The 23,815-nt window shown below is 37.2% G+C and overlaps 2 protein-coding genes across 7 annotated transcripts in view; one reads left to right on the top strand and one right to left on the bottom strand.

Moving 5' to 3' along the window:
* KIF3A (kinesin family member 3A) overlaps positions 1 to 23,815 on the top strand; it is a 102,460-nt gene that overhangs the window by 15,874 nt on the left and 62,771 nt on the right. For all 6 annotated transcript variants that reach the window (XR_009502382.1, XR_009502381.1, XR_009502383.1 and 3 more), the window contains exons 3-5: positions 5,061 to 5,205; positions 5,332 to 5,416; positions 21,361 to 21,466. Coding sequence is in view for 3 of the 6 variants with exons in the window: in XM_059917048.1 (XP_059773031.1) it covers positions 5,061 to 5,205; positions 5,332 to 5,416; positions 21,361 to 21,466 (336 nt within the window). In the remaining 3 variants the exon portion in view is untranslated. The remainder of the gene's footprint in view (positions 1 to 5,060; positions 5,206 to 5,331; positions 5,417 to 21,360; positions 21,467 to 23,815) is intronic.
* On the bottom strand, positions 1,073 to 1,836 carry LOC132363777 (14-3-3 protein beta/alpha-like). Its single transcript, XM_059919460.1, has one exon. It carries the CDS (start codon positions 1,817 to 1,819, stop codon positions 1,079 to 1,081), a length of 741 nt encoding a protein of 246 aa, XP_059775443.1. The 5' UTR covers positions 1,820 to 1,836; the 3' UTR covers positions 1,073 to 1,078.

The raw sequence follows: 23,815 nt of genomic DNA, 5'->3' as shown, positions 1-23,815 counted from the left end.
CTGTCCCTGCTCATCTAGTACTAAACCGTGAACAAAAGGCAAAGAGAATGCACAAAGAAGAAAATGTAAGGAAGAAGAAGGACAAATTTAGAGAGAGAAGAGAAAACCAAAATCATTTGTCAAAAAAGGACAGTGGGAAAGAATGTTTAGATTTCAAAATTTTAAAGCCCCGAGCTAGGAAGAACCCAAAGACTGAGTACTTGCTCCTCAAGTGAAAGTCAATCTCTGCAGAACATTATTCTTAGAGGTGTTACCCAGGAAACAGATAAGGCCATTCATTCATAAGATACATGGCTCTTTTTTTCCTTCTTGAGCTCGTGGTTACAGGGAAAACAGATTCCACTATGGAAGCGCAAGCTGCCAATCAGTAACATGCTGCTGTAGGAAAGGGGTTGGAGTCACATGTGGTCTATGAGCACTGGACCTTTGCATGGTGTCATAACCCAGTTATCTGCCACCAAGAATGTTAATTTCTGGCTTCGACTTTCCTCAGAGGAAGACACTGTGGCCATCTGCAGTCATGAACTTTTGAGTGGCAACAGCCCCAACGGGTCAAGTGTCTACAAGCCCTGAACAGAACAGGCAGAATCACTGTGAATTACCATGAAACTCGAATGCCAAACTAGAGGTGTCTCACTCCAAGTCGCAGTGTCACAGTATAATCTCTATAACTTTCTGTACAACTTTACAATGGAACTGTATTTCAGTGACTGTTTTGTATTGAATTAAACTTTCCGAAAAGTTACACATAATTCAGGTCTATTTTGTTTTCTACCAGTAAGAGTTCTGCTAAATTACAAAACCCCATAATCACAGTGTTGTTTTTTAAAAAAATTAAAAACACAGTACTCCTGTCAATGTTAATCAAAATCAAAACTTCAGAATGCTGTGGCATTTATGTGACCAATCTGAGTTTTAGATACAAATACCAGCTGCTTATCCCATGGACCATTTTTGCTAGACTGAGGCTGTGAAAAACTGAAAGTTGACGTACGATTCTTTTTTTTTTTAATTGCACAAAGGGATATACATGGAGGGTACAGAGTGACACTGAAGAGATCACAGGGCATGACAGACATTAGTTCTCTCCCTCCCCAGCATCTCCTTTGTCTCCCTGGTTTTCCAACGTCCACAGAGTGAGATTGTCCCTAAGCAACTGCATGATCAGGATGCTGTTTTTGTAAGACTCTTCATTCAGTGTGTCCAATTCAGCAATCGCTTCATCAAATGCCGTTTTTGCCAGGCTGCAAGCCTTTTCAGGAGAGTTTAGAATCTCATAGTAAAAGACGGAGAAATTAAATGCCAAGCCCAGTTGAATTGGGTGTGTAGGCTGCACTTCTTTCTTACTAATTCCAAATGCTTCCGGGTAAGACTGCTGGGAGTTTGACACAGTGGTTTGTTCATTATCTCTAGATGCCACCTCAGGAAGATATCTAAAATAATCGCCTTTCATTTTCAAGTAGAACACCTTACTTTCTGGTTGTGTAGCATTGGGAATAAGGTATTTGTCCACCAGGTCCAGAACATCGTTGCAGATGTCCTGCAGCTCTGCCTTGATCTTCTCACGGTACTCTTTGCCCATCTGCTGCTGCGTCTCGTTCCTCTCTGTTTTCTGTTTGATGCTGGCGATGACACGCCAGGAAGAACGGCGGGCACTGACCATGTTCTTGTAGACACCAGACAGCAGTTTTCTCTCCTCATTGGAGAGCTCGTGCCCCTGCTCCATGACTGCCTTCACGGCCGCAGACATGTCATCGTAGCGCTCCACCTGCTCGGCGAGTTTGGCTTTCTGTACCAGCTCACTTTTATCCATGGTCATTCCCGTGGGAGGACTGCAGGGGGCAAAGACACTTACTAGCGGAGCTCCGGGCGTGGTGTCCGCTTCCTTCCCAAGCCCACTCCTCCAGCGGCGGCTGCAGTGGCGACCTCGGCTCCAGAATTGGCGGCTGATCATATGGTTTTTATTCTTCAGTTTGTTAATGTGTGTATCACACTGATTTGTGGATGTTGAAAAATCCTTGCATCCCGGGGATAAATCCCACTTGATCGTGGCGTATGATCCTTTTAATATATTGTTGGATTCAGTTTGCTAGTATTTTGTTGAGGATTTTTGCATCTATGTTCATCAGTGATATTGGCCTATTTCTTTTTTGTGTGGTATCTTTGCTTGGTTTTGGTGTCAGGGTGATGGTGGCCTCATAGAATGAGTTTGGGAGTGTTCCTTCCTCTGCGATTTTTGGGAAGAGTTTCAGAAGGATAGGTGTTAACTTTTCTCTAAATGTTTGGTAGAATTCACCTGTGAAGCCATCTGGTCCTGGACTTCTGTTTGTTGGCAGTTTTAAAATCAGTTTTGATTTCAGTACTTCTGATTGGTCTGTTCATATTTTCTGTTTCTTCCTGGTTCAGTCTTGGAAGGTTATATGTTTATCCATTTCTTCTAGATTGACCATTTATTGACATATAGTTGCTTATAGTAGTCTCTTATAATCCTTTATATTTTTGTGGTGTCCGTTGTAACTTCTTTTTTTTCATTTCTAATTTTATTGATTTGAGCCCTCTCCCTTTTTTTCTGTTGAGTCTGGCTACAGGTTTATCAATTTTGTTTATCTTTTCAGAGGAACCAGCTTTTAGTTTGATTGATCTTTTCTCTTGTTTTGTTCCTCTCTGTTTCATTTATATCTGCTTTGATCTTTATGATTTTTTCCTTCTACCAACTTTGGGTTTTGTTTGTTCTTCTTTCTCTAGTTACTTAATATCCTTTTTAAATTAGTAATCTTCATATATTTAATGCATTCATAGAAATTGCATTAGGTATTAATTTTGAGCTTAAATTTTTTTTTGGTCATTACATACTGGTAAAAAACATGGGCTGTGGAGCCAACTGGAGTGTGTTCAGATCTTGTTTCTACCACTTACTATGTCATTGAGCAAGTAACTCAACCTCTCTAAGCCTTTGTTTCCTCAACTAAACTGTGGGAATATAAACATTGCCTAGCCCTTAGGATTGGGGTGAAAATTAAATAGGAATGCATGTAAAGTACATGACATAGCACATAGCAAATGATCAGTAAATGGTAGCAGTGGTGTCTTTTCTAAAATGCAGTATATGAGTTCATGATATTTTCAGCTCCTTGGAATGCAGTAAGTTATATTCTTAACGCAAGAGTTTGAAATATTTAGTGAGTTAGAAAAAATTAAGACTTTTAAATTATTCCCATGTATAAAAATGGTTTCTGTTGTGATTAATTTATTTTCATAGAAAGTCCAAAAATGACAACAAGTTGCTGTTAACTGAATAGAGTGGTAGTAGTTGAGAAACCTTTTTCATTTATGCTGACACTTTCTAGGCTATCTTCTCATACTATACTGTCTCCTGAGGAAATCTCATCCACCTCCATGGCTTCAGTGGCAAATGAATCTCATCCATCCTCCTGCTTGCTTGACACATCCATTTTGGTGTATCGTAGACTTAAAGCTCAGTACCCACAAACTAAATTCATGATCTTCCCTTTCAAACTGTTAGTGTTGTTCACCATCTCAGTACATGGCATAGCCATACATCCCTTTGGTCAAGTCAGAAATTGAAAGTCACCCTCAATTCTTCCTTTTCCCTGGTCCCCTTACGACTAGTTATTTTCCAGGTCCTCTTGATTCTAACTGTTAAATATCTCTGACATCCGACTGTTAAATATCTCTGAAATCCTTCTACCTTTCTCGTCCCCTTCTATTTATTGTCAGCACCATCTCTCACCTGGCTAACTACTTCAGCCCTCTAACTTATTTCTTCACATCTCCCCTTGTTTTCTTCCAATTCTTTGTATACAGTATAGCCAAAGTGACTATGATGTCACTCCTCTGATTGAAAAATCATTTTATGACTTCACTTTGTTTTTAGCATAAGCTCTAAAAGCCTTAAGATGTTCATCATCCTGTGTGATTAGGTCCCTGTCAATTTCTTTAGCTGTATCTGCATCCACTGTCCTTTTCCATCTCTGTTTCTTCCATTCTGGTCTCATTACATTTCTTCAAAATCTCCATTTTCTTTTTTGCCTCTTACTGTCCACTGTGTTCCTATCTAACTCTTGCTCATATATCAGATTGTATCTTAAACCTTACCTCTTCTGGAAAGCCTTCCTTGACCTCTTCCCCTTTCCTCCTGCATCAGTTCTCCTGCCCAGATTATGTCCCTTACTCTCATCTAGAACTCCGTGTTTCTCATTTCCCAACACTCATCCTGCTTATGATTATTTGGCTAGTATGTCCTCCCCAAGATGACATATCATAAGATTAAAGATTGTGTTTGTCTTGTTTGTCATTGTGTCCCCGGTGCCTAGCACAATGCCAGACACAGGTGTGTAGTAAGTATTTGTTGAATGAATGAATTTGGGTATTTAGAAAATTTTAAGTTGTATCTGTAATTACTTGTAATAATTGTATTGTCACCTTTTTTTGTTAATTCCCCCTATTCCTTACAACTGTTACTTAAAACATTTTATTTCGAAATAATGTACTTATTTTAGGAATAAGAAGAAAAAAACTACCATTTGCCAGGCGTAATGTTGGTCACTTGAAGTAAATTGTTTCATTTGGTTCTTACTATCAATGTAGAGTATTCATTCTTATCCCCATTTTGCCATTGAGGAGATAATCTCTGGGTATATACTTTCTAAGGTCAAGTCTCTGAAAAATGGCAGATGTGTGGATTCACGTTGAGGTCTTTCTATTCTAGAACCTGTGTTCTCTTGCTGTAATTATACTACCTTCTCCAATTTAATGTCCACATTAAGTAATTAATATACACATTTTAAGAAATTTCTTATGATTAGCTGAAGTGTCAGATTTTGTATTTATTTCATTGACTCTAGTTCTTTAACAGTGCTATGCTCATGTGGCATACAGTACATCTTGTAATTGCTGATAATAAAGGTGAAATTTGTACTAGAATAAACTTTAAATCCAGGCTAGAAATTGCATCACAGTGTCAAAGGAATTAATTTTAAGAGCTATTGGTCTGTAGCATTAGACTCTGCAAAGTGATTGATTCTCTTCATCATTTTCAGGGACTATTTTTGCATATGGACAAACTGGAACAGGTAAAACTTTTACCATGGAAGGTGTTCGAGCTGTTCCTGAACTTAGAGGAATCATTCCAAATTCATTTGCTCACATATTTGGTCATATTGCAAAAGCAGAGGGTGATACAAGGTAAAAGAGAATATTTTCTAATATTGAGAAGTACAAACATAAGAAAGATGTATAAATTTTATAAACACATTTAAAAAACTGTTCTAATATTTCACTGTTTTTTTTTAAATGATGTTTTATTTACAGATTTTTGGTTCGAGTGTCTTATTTGGAAATATATAATGAAGAAGTTCGTGACCTTTTGGGCAAGGATCAGACGCAGAGGTTAGAGGTATGGATAATTGAAATTGGAGCATTTTCCAAAGCAATAGAATGTGTACTAAATTAAGCTCTTTTTTGAACAAAAGGTACTTTCAATATTTTACTTATTTTTTGACTAGGTAATATGATAACATAGTTCAAAAATAAAAGTATTTTAAACATTTATACATTGAAAAGTCTTGTTCCTACCTCATTTCTCCCCACCCTAAGATAACCACTTTCAGTATCCTTTCAGTGTTCTTTATGTAAATACAAACAAATACAATTTTATTTTTACTCCAAAAGTAGGACACTGTATACATTGATCTGCACCTTTTTTTAATTAAAATTTTTATTGAGACAAGTGTAAATTCATATGCAGTTGTAAGAAATAATACAGAGAGATTACCCTTCACACAGTTTTCCCCAGTGGTAACATTTTACAAAGCTATAATGCAATATCACAACCATGATATTGACCTTGATGCAATCCATAGATCTTATTCAAATGCCCCTAGTTTTTCCTATAGTCATTTGTGTTGTATACTGTTTTATCATGTGTAGATTGGTATATCCACTACCACAGCAAGGTACTAAACATCTCAGATATGCCTTATGTTGCCCTTTTATAACCACATCTACCTCTCCTGTGACCACTCCCCTCTGTCCCCATCCCTAACCCCTGACAACCCCTGATCTGCTTTCCATTTCTACAGTTTTGTCATTTCAAAATGTTATATAAATATAAACATACAATATGTAACCTTTTGGAATTGTCTTTTTTCACTTGGCATAACTCCCTAGAGATTCATCCAAGTTGTTGCATGTATCGATTGTTCATTCATTTTTATTACTGAGTAATACTGCATGGCGTATTTAACCATTCACCTGTTGAAGGACATCTGGGCTGTGTACAGTTTTGGGCTATTATGAGTAAAGCCACTATGAACATTCACACACAGATCTTTTTGCAAACGTAAGTTTTCATTCTCTGGTATGAATGCCCAAGGGTACTACGGAATTTATTTTAAGTCAGAAGTTTTTAAAGTGTCAAAAATATAGTTATTAAGACTAATCATGAATGTAGTCATGAATACTTGTGTTTTCAGTCTTTCTTTTACCTGAAGGAAAAACCAAACTTTCTGATTGAGAAACTCTAGTTTGTATACTTTTGGGTAATAGATTGGCACTAAAGACTACTTTCATCCAGCATCTTAGAAAAGGGAACTGTGAGATTATATGCATAAATGTCAGATAATCACAAAATTTGTGAGTTGGTACATTATGGTTTTAACTGACAAGTATAGCTGATTCACATTCATTATTTTTTAATTGAGATATAATTTACATAGCATAATATTCATCCTTTTAAAGTGTACAATTTAGTGATTCTTAGTATATTCAGAAAGTTATGCAACCATCACCACTATCTAATTCTAGAACATTTTCATTACTCCAGAAAGAAACTCCATGGCCATTAGGAGCCACTCACCATTCCCCCTCTCCCTCCTGGTAACCCATAGTTTACTTTTTGTCTCTATGGACTTGCCTATTCTGGACATTTCATTTAAATGGAATCATACAATTGTGGTCTTTTATGTCTGGCTTCTTTCACTTAGTATAATGTTTTCAAGATTCACCCATGTTGTAGCATGAATCAGTATTTCATGTTTTTGTTTTAACAGCCTGTACACGTTTTTATATGAATACACACATACCTCGTTTTATGGTGCTTCACTTTATTATGCTTTGCAGATACTGTGTTTTTTACAAAATGAAGGTTTGTGGCAACCTGCATCAAACAAATCTGTTCAGCTCCATTTTCCAGCAGCATTTACTTACTTCATGTCTCTGTGCCACATTTTGGTAATTCTTGCAATATTTTAAACTCTCCACCAGCAAAAAAAATTATGACTCACTGAAGTCTCAGGTGATGTTAGCATTTTTTAGCAATAAAATATTCTGAAATTAAGGTACATACATTTTTAAAAACATAATGCTGTTGCACACTTAATAGACTACAGTATAGTGTAAACATAACTTTTATATGTAATGAGTAACCAAAAAATTCATGGTACTAAGTTTATTACGGTGGTCTGGAACTGAACCTGCAATATCTTTGAACTGTATATTTTTTCAGTTCTCTTGGTTATATATCAGTGAATGTAATTGTTAGATAATGTGGTAACTGTATTTTTAGGAACTGCCAGACTGTTTCCCACAGTGGCTGTACCATTTTACATTCCTATCAGCAATGTACGAGGAGTCCAGTTTCTCTACATCCTCATCAACACTCGTTATTATCTGTCTTTTTTATAGCCATTTTAGTGGGTGTAAAGTGGTATCTCATTTGCGGGCTTGATTTCCATTTCCCTGATGGCTAATGATGATGAATATCTTTTCACGCCATTTGTGTATCTTCGTTGGATAAATTTCAGTTCGAATCCATTGCTCATTTTTAATTGGGTCTTTGTCTTTTTGTTATTGAGTTGTAATAATTCTTTATATATTCTAGATACAAGTTTGTTAACAGATATATGGATTTACAGAAATATTCTCCCATCTGTGGGATTGTCTTTTCACTATCTTGATGGTGTCCTTTGGAGCATAAAAATTTTTAATTTTCATCATGTCTGGTTTATCTATATTTAGTTTTGTTGCTTGTGCTTTTTGGTGTAGTATCTAAGAAATCATTGCTTCATCCAGGGTCATGAAGATTTATGCCTTTGTTTTCTTCTAAGAATTTTTTAGTTTTAGCTCTTATATTTATGTCTTTGATTCATTTTGAGTTAATTTTTTATGTACCGTGTGAGATAGAGGACCAACTTCACTTTTGCCTATGGATATCCAGTTGTCTCAGCACCATTTATTGAAAAGACTATTTTCCCCTCATTGCACTTTGCTTTTTTCACTGAACAATGGATTGTGGCAATTTTTCCACATCAGTACAGAGAAAGCTTCCGCATTCCTTTTTTTTTTTTTTTTAAAGCTTCATAATATCCTTTGTATGCACATAATTTTAATTTATTTAGCCAGCCCTCTGTTGATGAATACTTGGTTTGTTTAAGATCTTTTGCTGTTACACACAATTCTGTGCTAAATAGCCTTGTACATACAACATTTCATACGTGTGCAGGCATATCTGAGGATAAATTCCTGAAGTAGGGTTGCTGAGTCACGTGGTAAATGATTAGTAACTATTGCCATATATATTAATATAGTGTATGAGACACTAGATTTAGTGTATGAGACAAAAGATTAGCCTTAAATATTAATATTGCAATTTTGATAGAAATTGCATTGTCAGTAAAATAATTAGAGAATAATGGTAACAGTAGTCACCCTTGAAGAATGGTGTAGAATACACTTGGAATAACAGCAGCTCCTATTACTAAGCTTTTATAATGTGGCAGTAGGCATTCAGTACAGTAAATTGTGGTAGTAGCACATACTTTATTTCATTTAATCTTTCAGCAGTTCAGTTTTGTTATTGTAAAAAAATGAAACCTAGAAGGGTTTCCTGACTTGCTCGTGTCGCAGGTAAGTGGATTAAGGATTAAAGGGTGATTTCTGAGGTTTTACCATCTTAGCTTGAATTCTGGCTCTGAGTTCTTAAGCAAGTTACTTACCCTCTATGAGCCTTAGCTTTGCCACATGAAAATGGAAATCATAAAAGTATCTACTTTATAGGATTATTGCCAACATTAACAAATTAATACAAAATTTTAAAATCATTGATTGACACGTAATAAAGTATTCAATAAATTTTAGCTTTTTTTTCTTTTTAAGTTTACTATATAAGCTGAGCTTTTGGAGCAGTATATTACAGGCTTAGGTACTATTTGTGTTTGTTGGACCTTAATGAAGACTTAATCTATAATGATAATGTGTAGACAGCAAATATAGAGATAAGTTTCATTTTTGCTAGTTGTCATCTTTGGTTTTGATGGATACTTTAATTCTGTGCTTTTTACCTCTTAAAAGTTTGTTTTATTGCATAGATTATTAGAATAAAAATCATTTGGACAAATTTTCCATTTTTGTAACAGTAATTATAGATCAGATTTATTCTCAGGAACAGTCTTGTCAATGGTTCTCAACCACATTAGACCCAATGCCCCTTTTTTATAACATATATCTTGTAATGCCCCTTTGACTCTCCTGAAATAAATTTCATAGATTATGAAATCTATTTACACACATAATTTAAAAATTATCAATATACTGCCCTATTATAATATAAAAGAGAATAAAATTAATTTAAAAATAAAGTGGTTGTATTTCAATATGTAAATGCTTAGATGTGATCATACTCAGTGACATAATGAAGGAGTCAGAAGCATATATAATCATTATGATTGTAGCAGCTACAAATGCAGACTATTATAAGTATGTTGTATTGGTGATCTAAACACCTTGATTGGTGTTACTGTCAATGACATGGTCTTTTAAAATAGTAACTAGCTCTTGGTAGAGTTCTGAGGAAAATAAAGTAGTTCTTTCCTCAGTTTTCCTGCATTCCTATATTATTATTATTACCATGGGAAAGCACTTTGTCTTCATATGTACAATAGAGTTAGGGTTTAGATTCAGGTAATTATAAATTGTTTTTTCACCCATGTTAATATCTGGTAGGACATTCAGAGTTGCATGGGACAATTCATTGACTGTGACCATCCCACCCATTTCAAGGTGTTTAGTATCCCAGGCCCCTGGCTATGAATACTAATAGCGTCCTCAAGTGAACCAGAAACTCCCCCACAAACTTCTAAAACATTCTGGGCAGGGGAGTAACTGCTGCCATGGAGATTCATTGTTTTGGCGTTATAAACTGTTTGTTATACAAATTAAATTTCTGTGTTTTTATGATAAAAATTCTTTGCTAGCATTACCATCCAATTTTTTAAAATTTTCATAAACAAATAACAGTAATAGACAGTAATACATAGCACTCACTCACATTCACGTGCCTCATTTCTAGGTGAACTTGCTGGCGCTGACTCAGACTCATGACTGAATTTAAGCTATTAGTTTTTAGGAGTGTCTAGACCACATTTAAGTTACCAGGAGTCTCTAACAAAGGTAAACACCAGGGCCCTCTAATGAGAGTCAATATCAGGGGTGTCTCTGAGAACGATTAATCCTTTGATTTCCTTTCTTTCCTCCTGGTGGGATCTCCTCCGAAACCAGGGCCAGAATCCCCTAATGAGGGTCAAAACCAGAGAGAAAACAGGATTCAAACTCATGTACTAAGACACCCGAGATAAAAGTCAAACTAATTCCAGAAGGCTCACTTTGATACAATATCATAAAAGCCTATACTTAAGGAATTTTATCCCATTTTCTTTCCCTTTTAAAAAACAGTTCTAGTTGAATGTAGGTGTTATAGTCTAAAGACCACTGAGGGGCCATTGTTCATCAGAGCCTAAGGAATATTGGGGCAATGTGGTGTTACAGTAAAATATCATTCTCTTTCTTTTCATGGGAGCATAGCTGCAGTTCTTCCAGTTTTGCAAAATCCACCCTAGGGGACTACAAGATAGAACAGAGCTCTCTTTACCCATTATTCTTTCACACGGCTGCTGTTACCAGAAACAGACTGGCAGATCAGTATCCAGAGTCTTCTCAGGGTCACAGTTTCCTAGCATGAGAATGGAAAGTTTCCTACCTACCATTCCAGACAGGGGTGCAGATGAGCCTTGGTCTAACAGGGAGTTTCTCAATTACTGCTCAGGCAGTGCTGGATGGCCAAGGGACTCTTTGACCCAGAAGGGAAAGTCCAATTAAAGTGGTACTCTGCTCAAAACAAGATGACCACATCATACACCTTCCCCCGCAAAAAAGTAAAATTCCAATCAAGGCAACCCAGTAGGAAAGAATGCCCTGGTGTTGTCACACACGACGTTACACCACTTACCAGAGACGTCTTACACCAGGACCGGAGCCTTGTTTCCTTTACCAGGGAATCGAAAACACCATGGGCCAGTGCTGCCTGATTAGTGGCAAGCACTTGGGGGTGTCCCTGAGACAAAAGCACTCAGGCACCTGCTGGACAAGAGCTGAGTGCCACTGTCAGCCCAGGGCTGATGTGCCATGAGTGAGATGCCACTCAAGATGGCTGTCCCTTCATGGTCACCAAAACTGTTACTGAACCAAACTTGGGTCTGCTTGCCTGCCACACAGCAAGGCAAATTTACTGACACTGGGTTGTGTTGAAGGAAATACACTGTTTTATTGCAGGGCACAAGCAAGCTCATGCTCAGAAGGCTCAAACTCCCTAATGGCTTTTTTCAGGGATGGGTTTTTAAAGGCAACATTTGCGTGAGGGTTGCAGGGTGCATGACTTCTGATTGGTTGGTGGTGAGGTAACAGGGTGATATTTCGGGAATCTGAATCATCAACCTCCTGGTTTAGTCCAGTCTGAGGTCTGGTGCTTGTGGTCAGCATGTAGTCATCATCCTCAACCTGGATGGGGGTCTTGGTTTCTACAGAACAACTCCAAGATACACATCAGATTGTTTTATATACTCCTTGAGGAGGAACTAGGACTCTGTTTTATACCTGAACTATTGTTTCATCTATAAAAAGCAGTTTTTTGACTGCTTTTCTTTTGTTTCTGCATTCCTTCACTTCCTTAGTAACTGCTTGACTCTGCTTTTTGGAATTCAGGAAAAGCCTGGGAGACTAAATCCTTTTTCTACAAACAAGAAATGGGGGACATGGAGGGGCTTTTTTACCTGGGAGGGTCCCGCAAGGTCCTGCCTTTTTAAATTTTATTTTATTTTTATTGGAGTATAGTCGATTTACAATGTTGTATTAGTTTCAGGTGTACAGCAAAGTGATTCAGTTATACATATATCTATTCTTTTTCAAATCCTTTTCCCATTTAGCTTATTACAGAATATTGAGTAGAGTTCCCTGTGCTATACAGTAGGTCCTGGTTGGTTATCTATTTTAAATATATTAGTGTGTATATGTCAATCCCAAACTCCCAATTTATCCTTCCCCCCAACCTTTACCCTTTGGTAACCATAAGTTTGATTTCTAAGTCTGTGAGACTGTTTCTATTTTGTAAATAAGTTCGTTTGTATCATATTTTATAGGTTCTGCCTAGAAGCGATATATGATATTTGTCTTTCTCTGACTTACTTCACTTAGTATGATAATCTCTAGGTTCATCTGTGTTGCTGCTAGTGGCATTATTTCATTCTTTTTAATGGCTGAATAATATTCCATTGTATAAATGTACCACATCTTCTTTATCCATTCTTCTGTCGATGGACATTTAGGTTGCTTCCATGTCCTGGCTATTGTAAATAGTGCTCCAATGAACATTGGGGTGCACATATCTTTTCAAATTATGGTTTTCTCTGGATATATACCCAGGAGTGGGATTGCTGGATCATATGGTAGTTATGTTTTAGTTTTTTAAGGAAGCTTCACACTGTTCTCCATAGTGGCTGTACCAATTTACATTCCCACCAACAGTGTAGGAGAGTTCCCTTTTCTCCACACCCTCTCCAGCATTAATTGGTTGTAGAATTTTTGATGATGGCCATTCTGACTGGTGTGAGGTGATACTGTGTAGTTCTGATTTGCATTTCTCTAATAATTAGTGTTTTGTTTATCTAATAATTGGTGCTTTTTTTTTTTTTAAACTTTTGGGTTTTACTTATTTATTTATTTATTTATGGCTGTGTTGGGTCTTCGTTTCTGTGCGAGGGCTTTCTCTAGTTGCAGCAAATGGGGGCCACTCTTCATCGCGGTGCGCGGGCCTCTCATTATCGCGGCCTCTCTTGTTGCGGAGCAGAGGCTCCAGACGTGCAGGCTCAGTAATTGTGGCTCACGGGCCTAGTTGCTCCGCGGCATGTGGAATCTTCCCAGACCAGGGCTTGAACCCGTGTCCCCTGCATTGGCAGGCAGATTCTCAACCACTGCGCCACCAGGGAAGCCCATAATTGGTGCTTTTTAGCCATCTGTATGTCTTCTTTGGAGACATGTCTATTTAGATCTTCTACCCATTTTTTGATTGGGTTGTTTGTTTTTTGGTACAGAACTGCATGAGCTGTTTGTATATTTTGGAGATCCCTTGCCGGTCACTTCGTTTGCAAATATTTTCTCTCATTTTGTAAGTTGTCTTTTCATTTTGTTTATGGTTTCCTTTGCTGTGCAAAAGCTTTTAAGTTTAATTTGGTCCCATTTGTTTATTTTTCTTTTCATTACTCTAGGAGGTAGATTGAAAAAGATCTTGCTATAATTTATGTCAAAGAGTGTTCTGCTTCTGTTTTCCTCTAAGAGTTTTATTGTATTTGGCCTTACATTTAGGCTTTTAATCCATTTGAGTTTATTTTTGTGTATGGTGTTAGGGAGTGTTCTAATTTCATTCATTTACATGTAGCTGTCCAGTTTTCCCAGCACCACTTATTGAAGAGACTGTCTTTTCTCCATTGTATATTCTTGCTTCCTTCGTCATAGATTAGGTGACCATAGGTGCGTGGGTTTGGTCTCTTTGTATTTTCTATTTCTTCCTGGTTCAGTCTTGGAAGGTTGTACCTTTCTAAGAATTTGTGCATTTCTTCCAGGTTGTCCAGTTTATTGTCATATAGTTGCTTGTAGTAGTCTTTTATGATCCTTTGTATTTCTTTGGTGTCCATTGTAACTTCTTCTTTTTCATTTCTAATTTTATTGATTTGAGCCCTCTCCTTTTTTTTCTTGATGAGTCTGGCTAAAGGTTTATCAATTTTGTTTATCTTTTCAAAGAACCAGCTTTTAATTTGATTGATCTTTTCTATTGTTTTCTTCATCTCTATTTCATTTATTTCTGCTCTGATCTTTATGATTTCTTTCCTTCTATTAACTTTGGTTTTGTTTGTTCTTCTTTCTCTAATTGCTTTAGGTGTAAGGTTAGGTTTATTTGAGATTTTTCTTGTTTCCTGAGGTAAGATTGTATTGCTATAACCTTCCCTCTGAGAACTGCTTTCGCTGTATCCCATAGGTTTTGGATAGTTGTGCTTTCATTTTCATTTGTCTCTAGGTCTTTTTTATTTCCTCTTTGATTTCTTCAGTTATCCATTGGTTGTGTAGTAGCATATTGTTTAGCCTCCACGTGTTTGTGTTTTTTACAGTTTTTTTCCTTATAATTGATTTCTAATCTCAGAGCATTGTGGTTGGAAAAGATGCTTGATATGACTTTTTAAAATAAATTTATTTATTTATTTTTGGCTGTGTTGGGTCTTTGTTGCTGTGTGTGGCCTTTCTCTAGTTGCGGCGAGCGGGGGCTACTCTTCGTTGTGGCGAGCGGGCTTCTCACTGCGGTGGCTTCTCTTGTTGCGGAGCACAGGTTCTAGGCGCATGGGCTTCAGTAGTTGCGGCACGTGGGCGCAGTAGTTGTGGCTCTTGGGCTCTAGAGTGCAGGATCAGTTGTGGTGCATGGGCTTAGTTGCTCTGTGGCATGTGGGACCTTTGTGGACCAGGGCTCGAACCCATGTTCCCTGCATTGGCAGGCAGATTCTTAACCACCGCACCACCAGGGAAGTCCTGATATGATTTTAATTTTCTTAAATTTACCAAGTCTTGCTTTGTGGCCCAGCATGTGGTTAATCCTGGAGGATGTTCCACGTGCACTTGAGAAGAATGGGTATTCTGCTGCTTTTGGATGGAATGCTCTATAAATATCAATTAAGTCCATCTGTTCTAATGTGTCATTTAAGGCCTGTTTTTCCATATTGATTTTCTGTCTGGATGATCTGTCCATTGTTGAAAGTGGGGTGTTCAAGTCCCTCACAATTACTGTGTTACTGTCACTTTCTCCTTTTATGGGTCTTAACATTTGCCTTATATATTGAGGTGCTCCTATGTTGGGTGCATATATTTAGAATTGTTATCTTCTTCTTGGATTGGTCCCTTGATCACTATGTAGTGTCCTTCTTTGTCTCTTGTAACAGTCTTTATTTTAAAATCTATTTTGTCTGAAATGAGTATTGCTACTCCAGCTTTCTTTTGATTTCCATTTGCATGGAAGACGTTTTTCCATCCCCTCACTTTCAGTCTGTATGTGTCCCTAGATCTCAAGTGGGTCCCTTGTAGACAGCATATATACAGGTCTTGTTTTTGTATCCATTCAGCAGTCTCTGTCTTTTGGTTGGAGCATTTAATCCATTTACATTTAAGGTAAATATTGATATGTATGTTCTTATTGCCATTTTGTTAATTGTTTTGGATTTGTTTTTGTAGGTCTTATTTCTCCCCTTCCTCTTTTGTTCTCTTCCTTTGTGATTTGATGACTAACTTTAGAGTTGTGTTTGAATTACTTTTCCTTTTTTGTGTGTGTATCTATTGCAGATTTTTGTTTTGCCATTACCATGAAGTTTTGATATAGTATTCTATATATAAACAAGATTGATTTAAGTTGCTGGTCTTTTAATTTCAAATGCATTTCCAATAGCCTGCATTTGTACTCTCCTCATGATTGCTGGTTTTGATATCGTATTTGTGTGTGGATGATTTTCTACCTTTAACATATGTTTGCCTTTACTGGTGAGCTTTTCCATTCATAATTTTATTGTGTGTATTTACGTCCTTTGTTTTCTGCCTAGAGAAGTTCCTTTAGCATTTGTTGCAAAGCTGGTTTGGTGGTGCTGAATTCTCTTAGGTTTTGCTTGTCTGGCAAGCTTTAGATTTCTCTGTCAAATCTAAATGAGAGCCTTGCTGGATAGAGTATTCTTGGTTGTAGGTTCTTCCCTTTCATCACTTTATTTTTGTTTGTTTGTTTGTTTTTTTAACATCTTTATTGGAGTATAATTGCTTTACAATGGTGTGTTAGTTTCTACTTTATATCAAAGTGAATCAGCTATACATATACATATATCCCCATATCCCCTCCCTCTTGCGTCTCCCTTCCACCCTCTCTATCCTACCCCTCTAGGTGGTCACAAAGCACTGATTTCACTTTAAATATATCATGCCACTCCCTTCTGGCCTGCAGAGTCTCTGCTGAAAAATCAGCTGATAACCTTATGCGGATTCCCTTTTAAGTTATTTGTTGCTTTTCCTTTGTTACTTTTAATATTTTTCTCTTTGTCTTTAATTTTTGTCAATTTGATTACTACATGTTTCGGTATGGTCCTCCTTGGGTTTACCTGGCCTGGGACTCTCTGCACTTCCTGGACTTGGGTGACTGTTTCCTTTACCATGTTGGGGAAGTTTTCAGCTATTATCTCTTCAAATATTTTCTCAGGTCGTTTCTCTCGCTCTTCTCCTTCTGGGATCTCTATAATGTGAATGTCAGTGTGTTTAACGTTGCCCCAGAGGTGTCTGAGACTGTTCTCATTTCTTTTCATTCTTTTTTTTTTTATTGTGTTCCACAGCAGTGATTTCCAGCGTTCTGTCTTTCAGCTTACTTATCCATTTTTCTGCCTCATTTACTCTGCTATTGATTCCTTCTAGCATATTTTTCATTTCAGTTATTGTGTTGTTCATCTCTGTTTGTTTGTTCTTTAGATCTTCTAGCTCTTTGTTAAACATTTCCTGTATCTTCTCAGTCTGTGCCTCCTTTCTTTTTCTGAGATCTTGGATCATCTTTACTATCATTACTCTGAATTCTTTTTCATGTAGATTGCCTATCTCCATTTCACTTAGTTGTTCTTCTGGGGTTTTATCTTGTTCCTTCGTCTGGGACATAGTCATCTGCCATCTCTTTTTTGTCTACCTTTCTGTGATCGTGGTTTCCATTCCGCCAGCTGCAAGGTTGTAGTTCTTGTTGCTTCTGCTGTCTGCCCCCTGGTGGATGAGACTGGTCTAAGAGGCTTGTGCAGGCTTCCTGGTGGGGGGAACTGGTTCCTGCCCACTGGTGAGTCGAGCTGCGTATTGTCCCTCTGGTGGGCAGAGCCGTGTCAAGGGGGCTGTTTAGCAGGCAGCTGTGGGCTCAGGAAGACTTTAGGCAGCCTGTCTTCTGATGGGTGGGGCTGTGTTACTTCCCTGTTGGTTGTTTGGCCTGAGGAGTGCCAGCACTGGAGCCTGCAGGCTGTTGGGTGGCGCCAGGTCTTGGTGAGAAAATGGCAGCCTCCAGGAGGACTCATGCCAGTGAGTACTCCCTAGAACTACTGCCACCAGTGTCTTTGTCCCTGCAGTGATTCATAGCCCCTGCCTCCCCAGGAGACTCTTCAAGACCAGCAGGTAGGTCTGGCCCAGGCTCCCATGAGGTCACTGCTTTTTCCCCTGGGCACTGGTGTGCACGAGACCTTGTGTGTGCCCTCCAAGAGTAGAGTTCCTCTTTCCCCCAGTCCTGTGGAATTCCTGCAATCAAACCCCACTGGCCTTCAAAGCCAGATGCTCTGGGGGCTTCTCCTCTCGATGCCAGACCCCAGGATAGGGAGCCTGATGTGGGGCTCAGAACTTTCACCCCTGTGGGAGAACATCTGCGATATAATTATTTTCCAGTTTGTGGGTCACCTACCCAGCAGATATGGGATTTGATTTCATCGCGATTGCGCACCTTCTAATGTCTTGTTGTGGCTTCTCCTTTGTCTTTGGATGTAGGATATCATTTTTGGTAGGTTGTAGTGTGTTTTTTTTCGATGGTTGTTCAACAGTTAGTTGTGATTTTGGTGTTTTCTTGGTACAGGGTGAGCTCATGTCTTTCTATCTGCCGTCTTGTCTCAGGGTCCTGCTTTATTTCAGAATCATATTCAGTTTCTTCATCTTTCATGTCTAATTAGTTTATCTACAATTAATAATTGAATATAGAATTAATATCTTGTGATTGGAAATGACCGTAGACTTTGCAGACTGATGCCAGTTTGAAGAATGTTTGTTTTCAGTCTGCAGTGAGATGAGAATAGTAAATGAAAGTACATGCTTAAAAACTTTCATAGCAATTTGACATTGTCATGGCATCCAAGTACATGATTTTTGTATTTTTCAGAGATATCACTTTCCACATTAGAAATATACGTATAATTCTTTACCATAGATTTTTCTGAGAAGCATTGATATAAATCAGTAATATTCAAACATTTAAAAAGATTTAAAGCCATTAAACAGTTGAATCAAACCAAACCTTATGTGGAAGCCCAATCTATAAAATACATGAAAGTAAAGCTCTCTTTAGAACTTGTGTCTGGGTCTGAGAACCCCCAAACTCACACAATGGCCCTCTCATTGCCACCATGGACCCTCTAGTGCTTGTCAGAGCACAGTTTGAAACCCACTGGTTTATAGAGACCAACACATTTCTTTACTACTAGTAAAATTAGGGCTTAATGTATATCTCATGACAGACAAAAGGTAATTTTTCCTAATGTATAAATATATCATAAAAGAGACTAAAAAAACTGAAAACCTCTAACTAGATTTAAAATCAACACCTAGAATTTAGAGTATTTGCCTTTATGACTTTTGTTTCTGATATAAACTTTTGTTTGTCGTCTTTGTCTGTGCGGTCTTACTACCTTTGGAATGGCTCGCCCCACTGGCAGCCACAGGCCTCTGCCTCAGTTTCACTTTATTCTGTTGATTTGTGGATGTGACTTCTAGGGCCTTGAAAAGTGAATTTTGTATTTCTATTTGTATTTTACAGATAGTATTAAAATACTATCTGTATTTTAAATAAATATATCCCAAATACAGCCTTCAAGTTGGGTAAAAGTTCTCACAAAGTTACTCATGGAAAGGTAATATTTTTACATGGATACCATAGATCTGATTATTTCATTCAGCTGTGTGAAATACTCCAGTGGCTTCAAATTGCTGTTAAGATAAAGACCAATAATTAGAGAAGTGCAAATCAAAATTACAATGAGGTACCACCTCACACTGGTCAGAATGGCCATCATCACAAGGTCTACAAATAACAAATTCTGGAGAGGCTGTGGAGAAAAGGGAACCCTCCTACACTGTTGGTGGGAATGTAAATTGGTGCAGCCACTGTGGAAAACAGTATGGAGATTCCTCAGAAAACTTAAAATAGTTACTATGTGATCTAGCAATCCCATTCCTGGGTATATATCCAAACAAAACTATAATTTGAAAAACTACATGCACCCCAGTGTTCATAGCAGCACTACTTACAATAGCAAAGACACAGAAGCAACCTAAATGTCCATCGACAGATGAATGGATAAAGAAGATGTGGTATATATATATATATATATATATATATATATATATATATATACACACACACATACATACATACATACATACACACACACATACACACACACATACATACACACACACACAATGGAATACTATTCAGCCATAAAAAGGAATGAAATAATGCCATTTGCAGCAATGTGGATCAACCTAGAGATTATCATTCTAAATGAAGTAAGTCAGTAAGACAAATATCACACGATGTCACTTATGTGTGGAATCTAAACTATGACTCAAATGAACTTATTTATGAAACAGACTCACAGACATAGAGAACAGACTTGTGGTTGCCAAGGCAGAGGGGGGATAGGGGAGGGCTGGATTGGGGGTCTGGGATTAGCAGATGCAAACTATTATGTATAGAATGGATAAATAACAAGGTCCTACTGTATAGCACAGGGGACTATATTCAATATCCTGTAATAAACCATAATGGAAAAGAATATATATGTTTATATGTGTGTGTGTGCGTATATATATGTATATACATATACATATATATAACTGAGTCACCTTGCTGTACACCAGAAACCAACATATTGTATATCAACTACAGTTCAATAATAAAAAAATAGACCAATTACTATTCTTAATCTTATCTCTGCCTCTTAATCTTATCTGGCTACCTCTGTAGCCAGATATCCCACCTATTTCCCCCCCTGCCACCTAGTCTTTCCCTGGCTTTTGTTTGTTTCGTTGGTTTTTATTTTTTAAAATACCTAGTTTTTAGGTCGAGAGCTGTTGTTGGGACCAGAGCTCACATCTCCTGGAACGCAGCCCCTGCACTACTTGCCTCCCCAGGTCATGTTCATAGAGCTCCCAAGCCAGGCTGGCCTTACTTCCAAGTGATTGATTAAGAGGAGGCAACCTCTGTCTTCGTTTAGACAACTTCCTGGTTTTCACTTCCTAAGTCATCCTGTTATGTCACGCCTCTGAGCTTCACATTGGTTTTGAGTTTGAAGATTCCCAGTTCACAAACTGTTCTTTCGTGCACAATAAACTCTTACTGAATACTAAAAAAAAAAAAAAAAACCTAGTTTTTTTCTCATTTCAGGGTTCTTGCACATACTGTTTTCCTCTTGTTCTAACACAGATTGTCTACCTCTGATTTCTTTAAGTCTTAGCTTAAACATCATCTTGGGGAACTTATCCTGTCCCTGCTTCACTAGCTTAAGTCTGTCTATAATGTATTCTTTTTTTTTTTTTCATAAATCTATTTATTTTTGACTGCGTTGGGTCTTCATTGCTGCTCACAGGCTTTCTCTAGTTGCAGCGAGCGGGGGCTACTCTTTGTTGCAGTGCGTGGGCTTCTCATTGCAGTGGCTTCTCTTGTTGTGGAGCATGAGCTCTAGGTGCTCCAGTAGTTGTGGCACACGGGTTCAGTAGTTGTGGCTCGCAGGCTCTAGAGCGCAGGCTCAGTAGTTGTGGCACACAGGCTTAGTTGCTCCGTGGCATGTGGGATCTTCCTGAACCAGGGCACGAACCTGTGTCCCCTGCATTGGCAGGTGGATTCTTAACCACTTCGCCACCAGGGAAGTCCCTATATTGTATTCTTATACTTCCCTGTATTTTTTTTTCTTCATGGCATTATCACAATTGAAATAAAATAAAATAAAATAAAATAATTTGTGTGTGTAATTATTCATTTGTATGTTCTCCCTGTAGATTGTTACCTCCACTAGTGTAGAAACTGTCTACCTTGTTCATCACTGTATCCTCACTCTCTAGCGCAGTGTCCAACATGTAGTAGATATTCAATAAATAACTGTGGAAGAATTACGGATATATGTGTAAAGTCTGTATGATTTTTTTTTTTTTTAGGTTAAAGAAAGACCTGATGTGGGAGTTTATATCAAGGATTTATCAGCTTATGTGGTAAATAATGCTGATGATATGGATAGAATTATGACACTGGGCCACAAAAATCGTAAGTATAGCGCTTAATTGTGATTAAACATTTATGTGTGGAGTAGGCTGTTTTAGAAGCAAAGCTGGTATGGCATTTTGTGCCGTAAAGATTGGATTTTTAGGTTTCTTGAAAACCCTTCCTCTTTGACTATTTACTATGTGGAAAGCATATATGAATGAAAGATATCACAGATTGCTTTCCATGCTGACCAAAATTTTGTTACTTAGCAATAGTGCTATATCTTTGAGACTCTCATATCGCTGTCTCTTGTTAGTAATAATAATATTGGTAACATTTATTGAGTACTTACTGTGTGGCAAGTGCTTGTGCAAATGCTTTATAAGAATGATCTCTTTTAATCCTCAAAATGGACTATGAAGGTATTAAATTCCTATGTTATGAATGAGGAAACTGAGACTTAAAGTAAATTGTCCAAGGTCATATACTACTTAATAAGTAGCAGAGTGAGTATTTGAATCTACACCATTAGTCAGCATTAACCAGGCACTATAATGCCTCCTTTTGTTGACAAGAAAAGCAAACAAAATTAAATAAAGTGACATTCTTTTAAGTAATCGTTTCAAGTTTTTTCTAAAGAATAAAAAGTTTCAGCAATATTGCTGATGCCCCAGGCCCAGTACTAATGATGTTGCTAACAGCAATTAGAGATTAGAGGTAAAAGAAAAGAACATAGGAAATAACCTTTTTTTTTTTTTAGATTTTTGTGACTAGACTAAAAATCTAGCAAACTCAAGGAAGCAAAGCAAAAATTTAAAAAATTCAACTGTATTCTTATAAACCAAATAATAGAAAAATACCAAAATTTTAACAGGAATATGAGCAAAAGATGTTTATGACTATGTTGTTCGCAGAAGAACTATACACAGCAGTAAGTATATGAAAGGATGTTTGACTTCACAAGTAATCAGGAAAATGCATATTAAAACAACAATGAGAGATGTTTTACCCATCAGTTTGGATGAAAGGATATCCAGGTTGGTGAGGCTCTAAGGAAATGGGCAATGGTGATGGGAATATACAGCCTTTTTGAAGGGCAGTATAACTGTATCTGTTGAAATTTTTAAGAATGCATTCCTTTGACCCACTGTTCCTATTTGTAGATATATATTCTAGAAAAATATTTTTTGGTGTAAACAAAAATATACCTTATTACAGCATTACTTGTAATAGCAAAAAGTTTGACACAACCTAAATAACTGTCAGTAAAACATTGGTTATATAAATTATGGTGCAAAAATATTATGGACTATAATGAAGCTGTAAAAAAAAAAAAAACAGTGAGTTAAATCTACATGTAGAGACCCAAAAGACTTTCCAGATATATATTAAGGGAAAAAGAAAGCTAACTAGCACAGTATGTAATGAATCATCCCATGTGTAAAAAAAGCCAAATTATCAAACTACATATTTGGGTATTTTGTGTGTGTGTGTGTATGTGTGTGTGTGTTCACATGTATGTGTGTGAAATACAAAATGAAAGGACATTTAATAGTGGTTTCCTTTAGTGAAGGGGAAATAAGATTGGGGGAAAGGGATATAGGGAGCTTTCACTTTATGTTTTTGTATGTTTGTATTTTTGAATTTTTTATACCAGGAATATGTTCATGTATTGCTTATTTAACTTAAGAAATTTTTTAACATAAGATTCCATTCACAATAGTGACCAAAACCTTCCATTAACTACCTGAGAATTAATTTAACTTGGTATGTGAGATTTGTCTAAGGAAAAATGAAAAAATTCTAATGAGAGAAATAAAATGAAAGGAAGGTAAAGAGATTTGAACACCTAAGATAGCAGAGAGGAAAATAGTCTTCCTTAATAAATAGATGGAGTTCAAGAATTAAAGGTTTAGCTGCAGGGGGGCCCCTCCTGCACTGCTGGTGGGAATGTAAATTGGTGCAGCCACTATGGAGCACAGTATGGAGGTTCCTCAGAAAACTAAAAATAAGAGTTGCCAGATGATCCAGCAATCCCACTCCTGGACATATATCCAGACAAAACTATAATTTGAAAAGATACATGCACCCCTATGTTCATAGCAGCACTATTCACAATAGCCAAGACATAGAAACAACCTAAATGTCCATTGACAGATGAATGGATAAAGAAGATGTGGTGTGTGTTTGTGTGTGTGTGTGTGTGTGTGTGTATACACACACACACACAATGGAATATTACTCAGACATAAAAAAGAATGAAATAATACCATTTGCGGCAACAAGGATGGACCTAGAGATTATCATATTAAGAAAGAAAAAGACAAATACCATATAATATCACTTATATGTGGAATCTAAAATATAACACAAGTGGACATATTTATGAAATGGAAACAGATTCATAGG

The sequence above is a fragment of the Balaenoptera ricei genome, chromosome 3 (assembly GCF_028023285.1).
Source record: "Balaenoptera ricei isolate mBalRic1 chromosome 3, mBalRic1.hap2, whole genome shotgun sequence".
Lineage (NCBI taxonomy): Eukaryota > Metazoa > Chordata > Mammalia > Artiodactyla > Balaenopteridae > Balaenoptera > Balaenoptera ricei.
The sequence above is the reverse complement of the archived record's forward strand: the minus strand, read 5'-3'. Positions and strand labels throughout refer to the sequence as shown.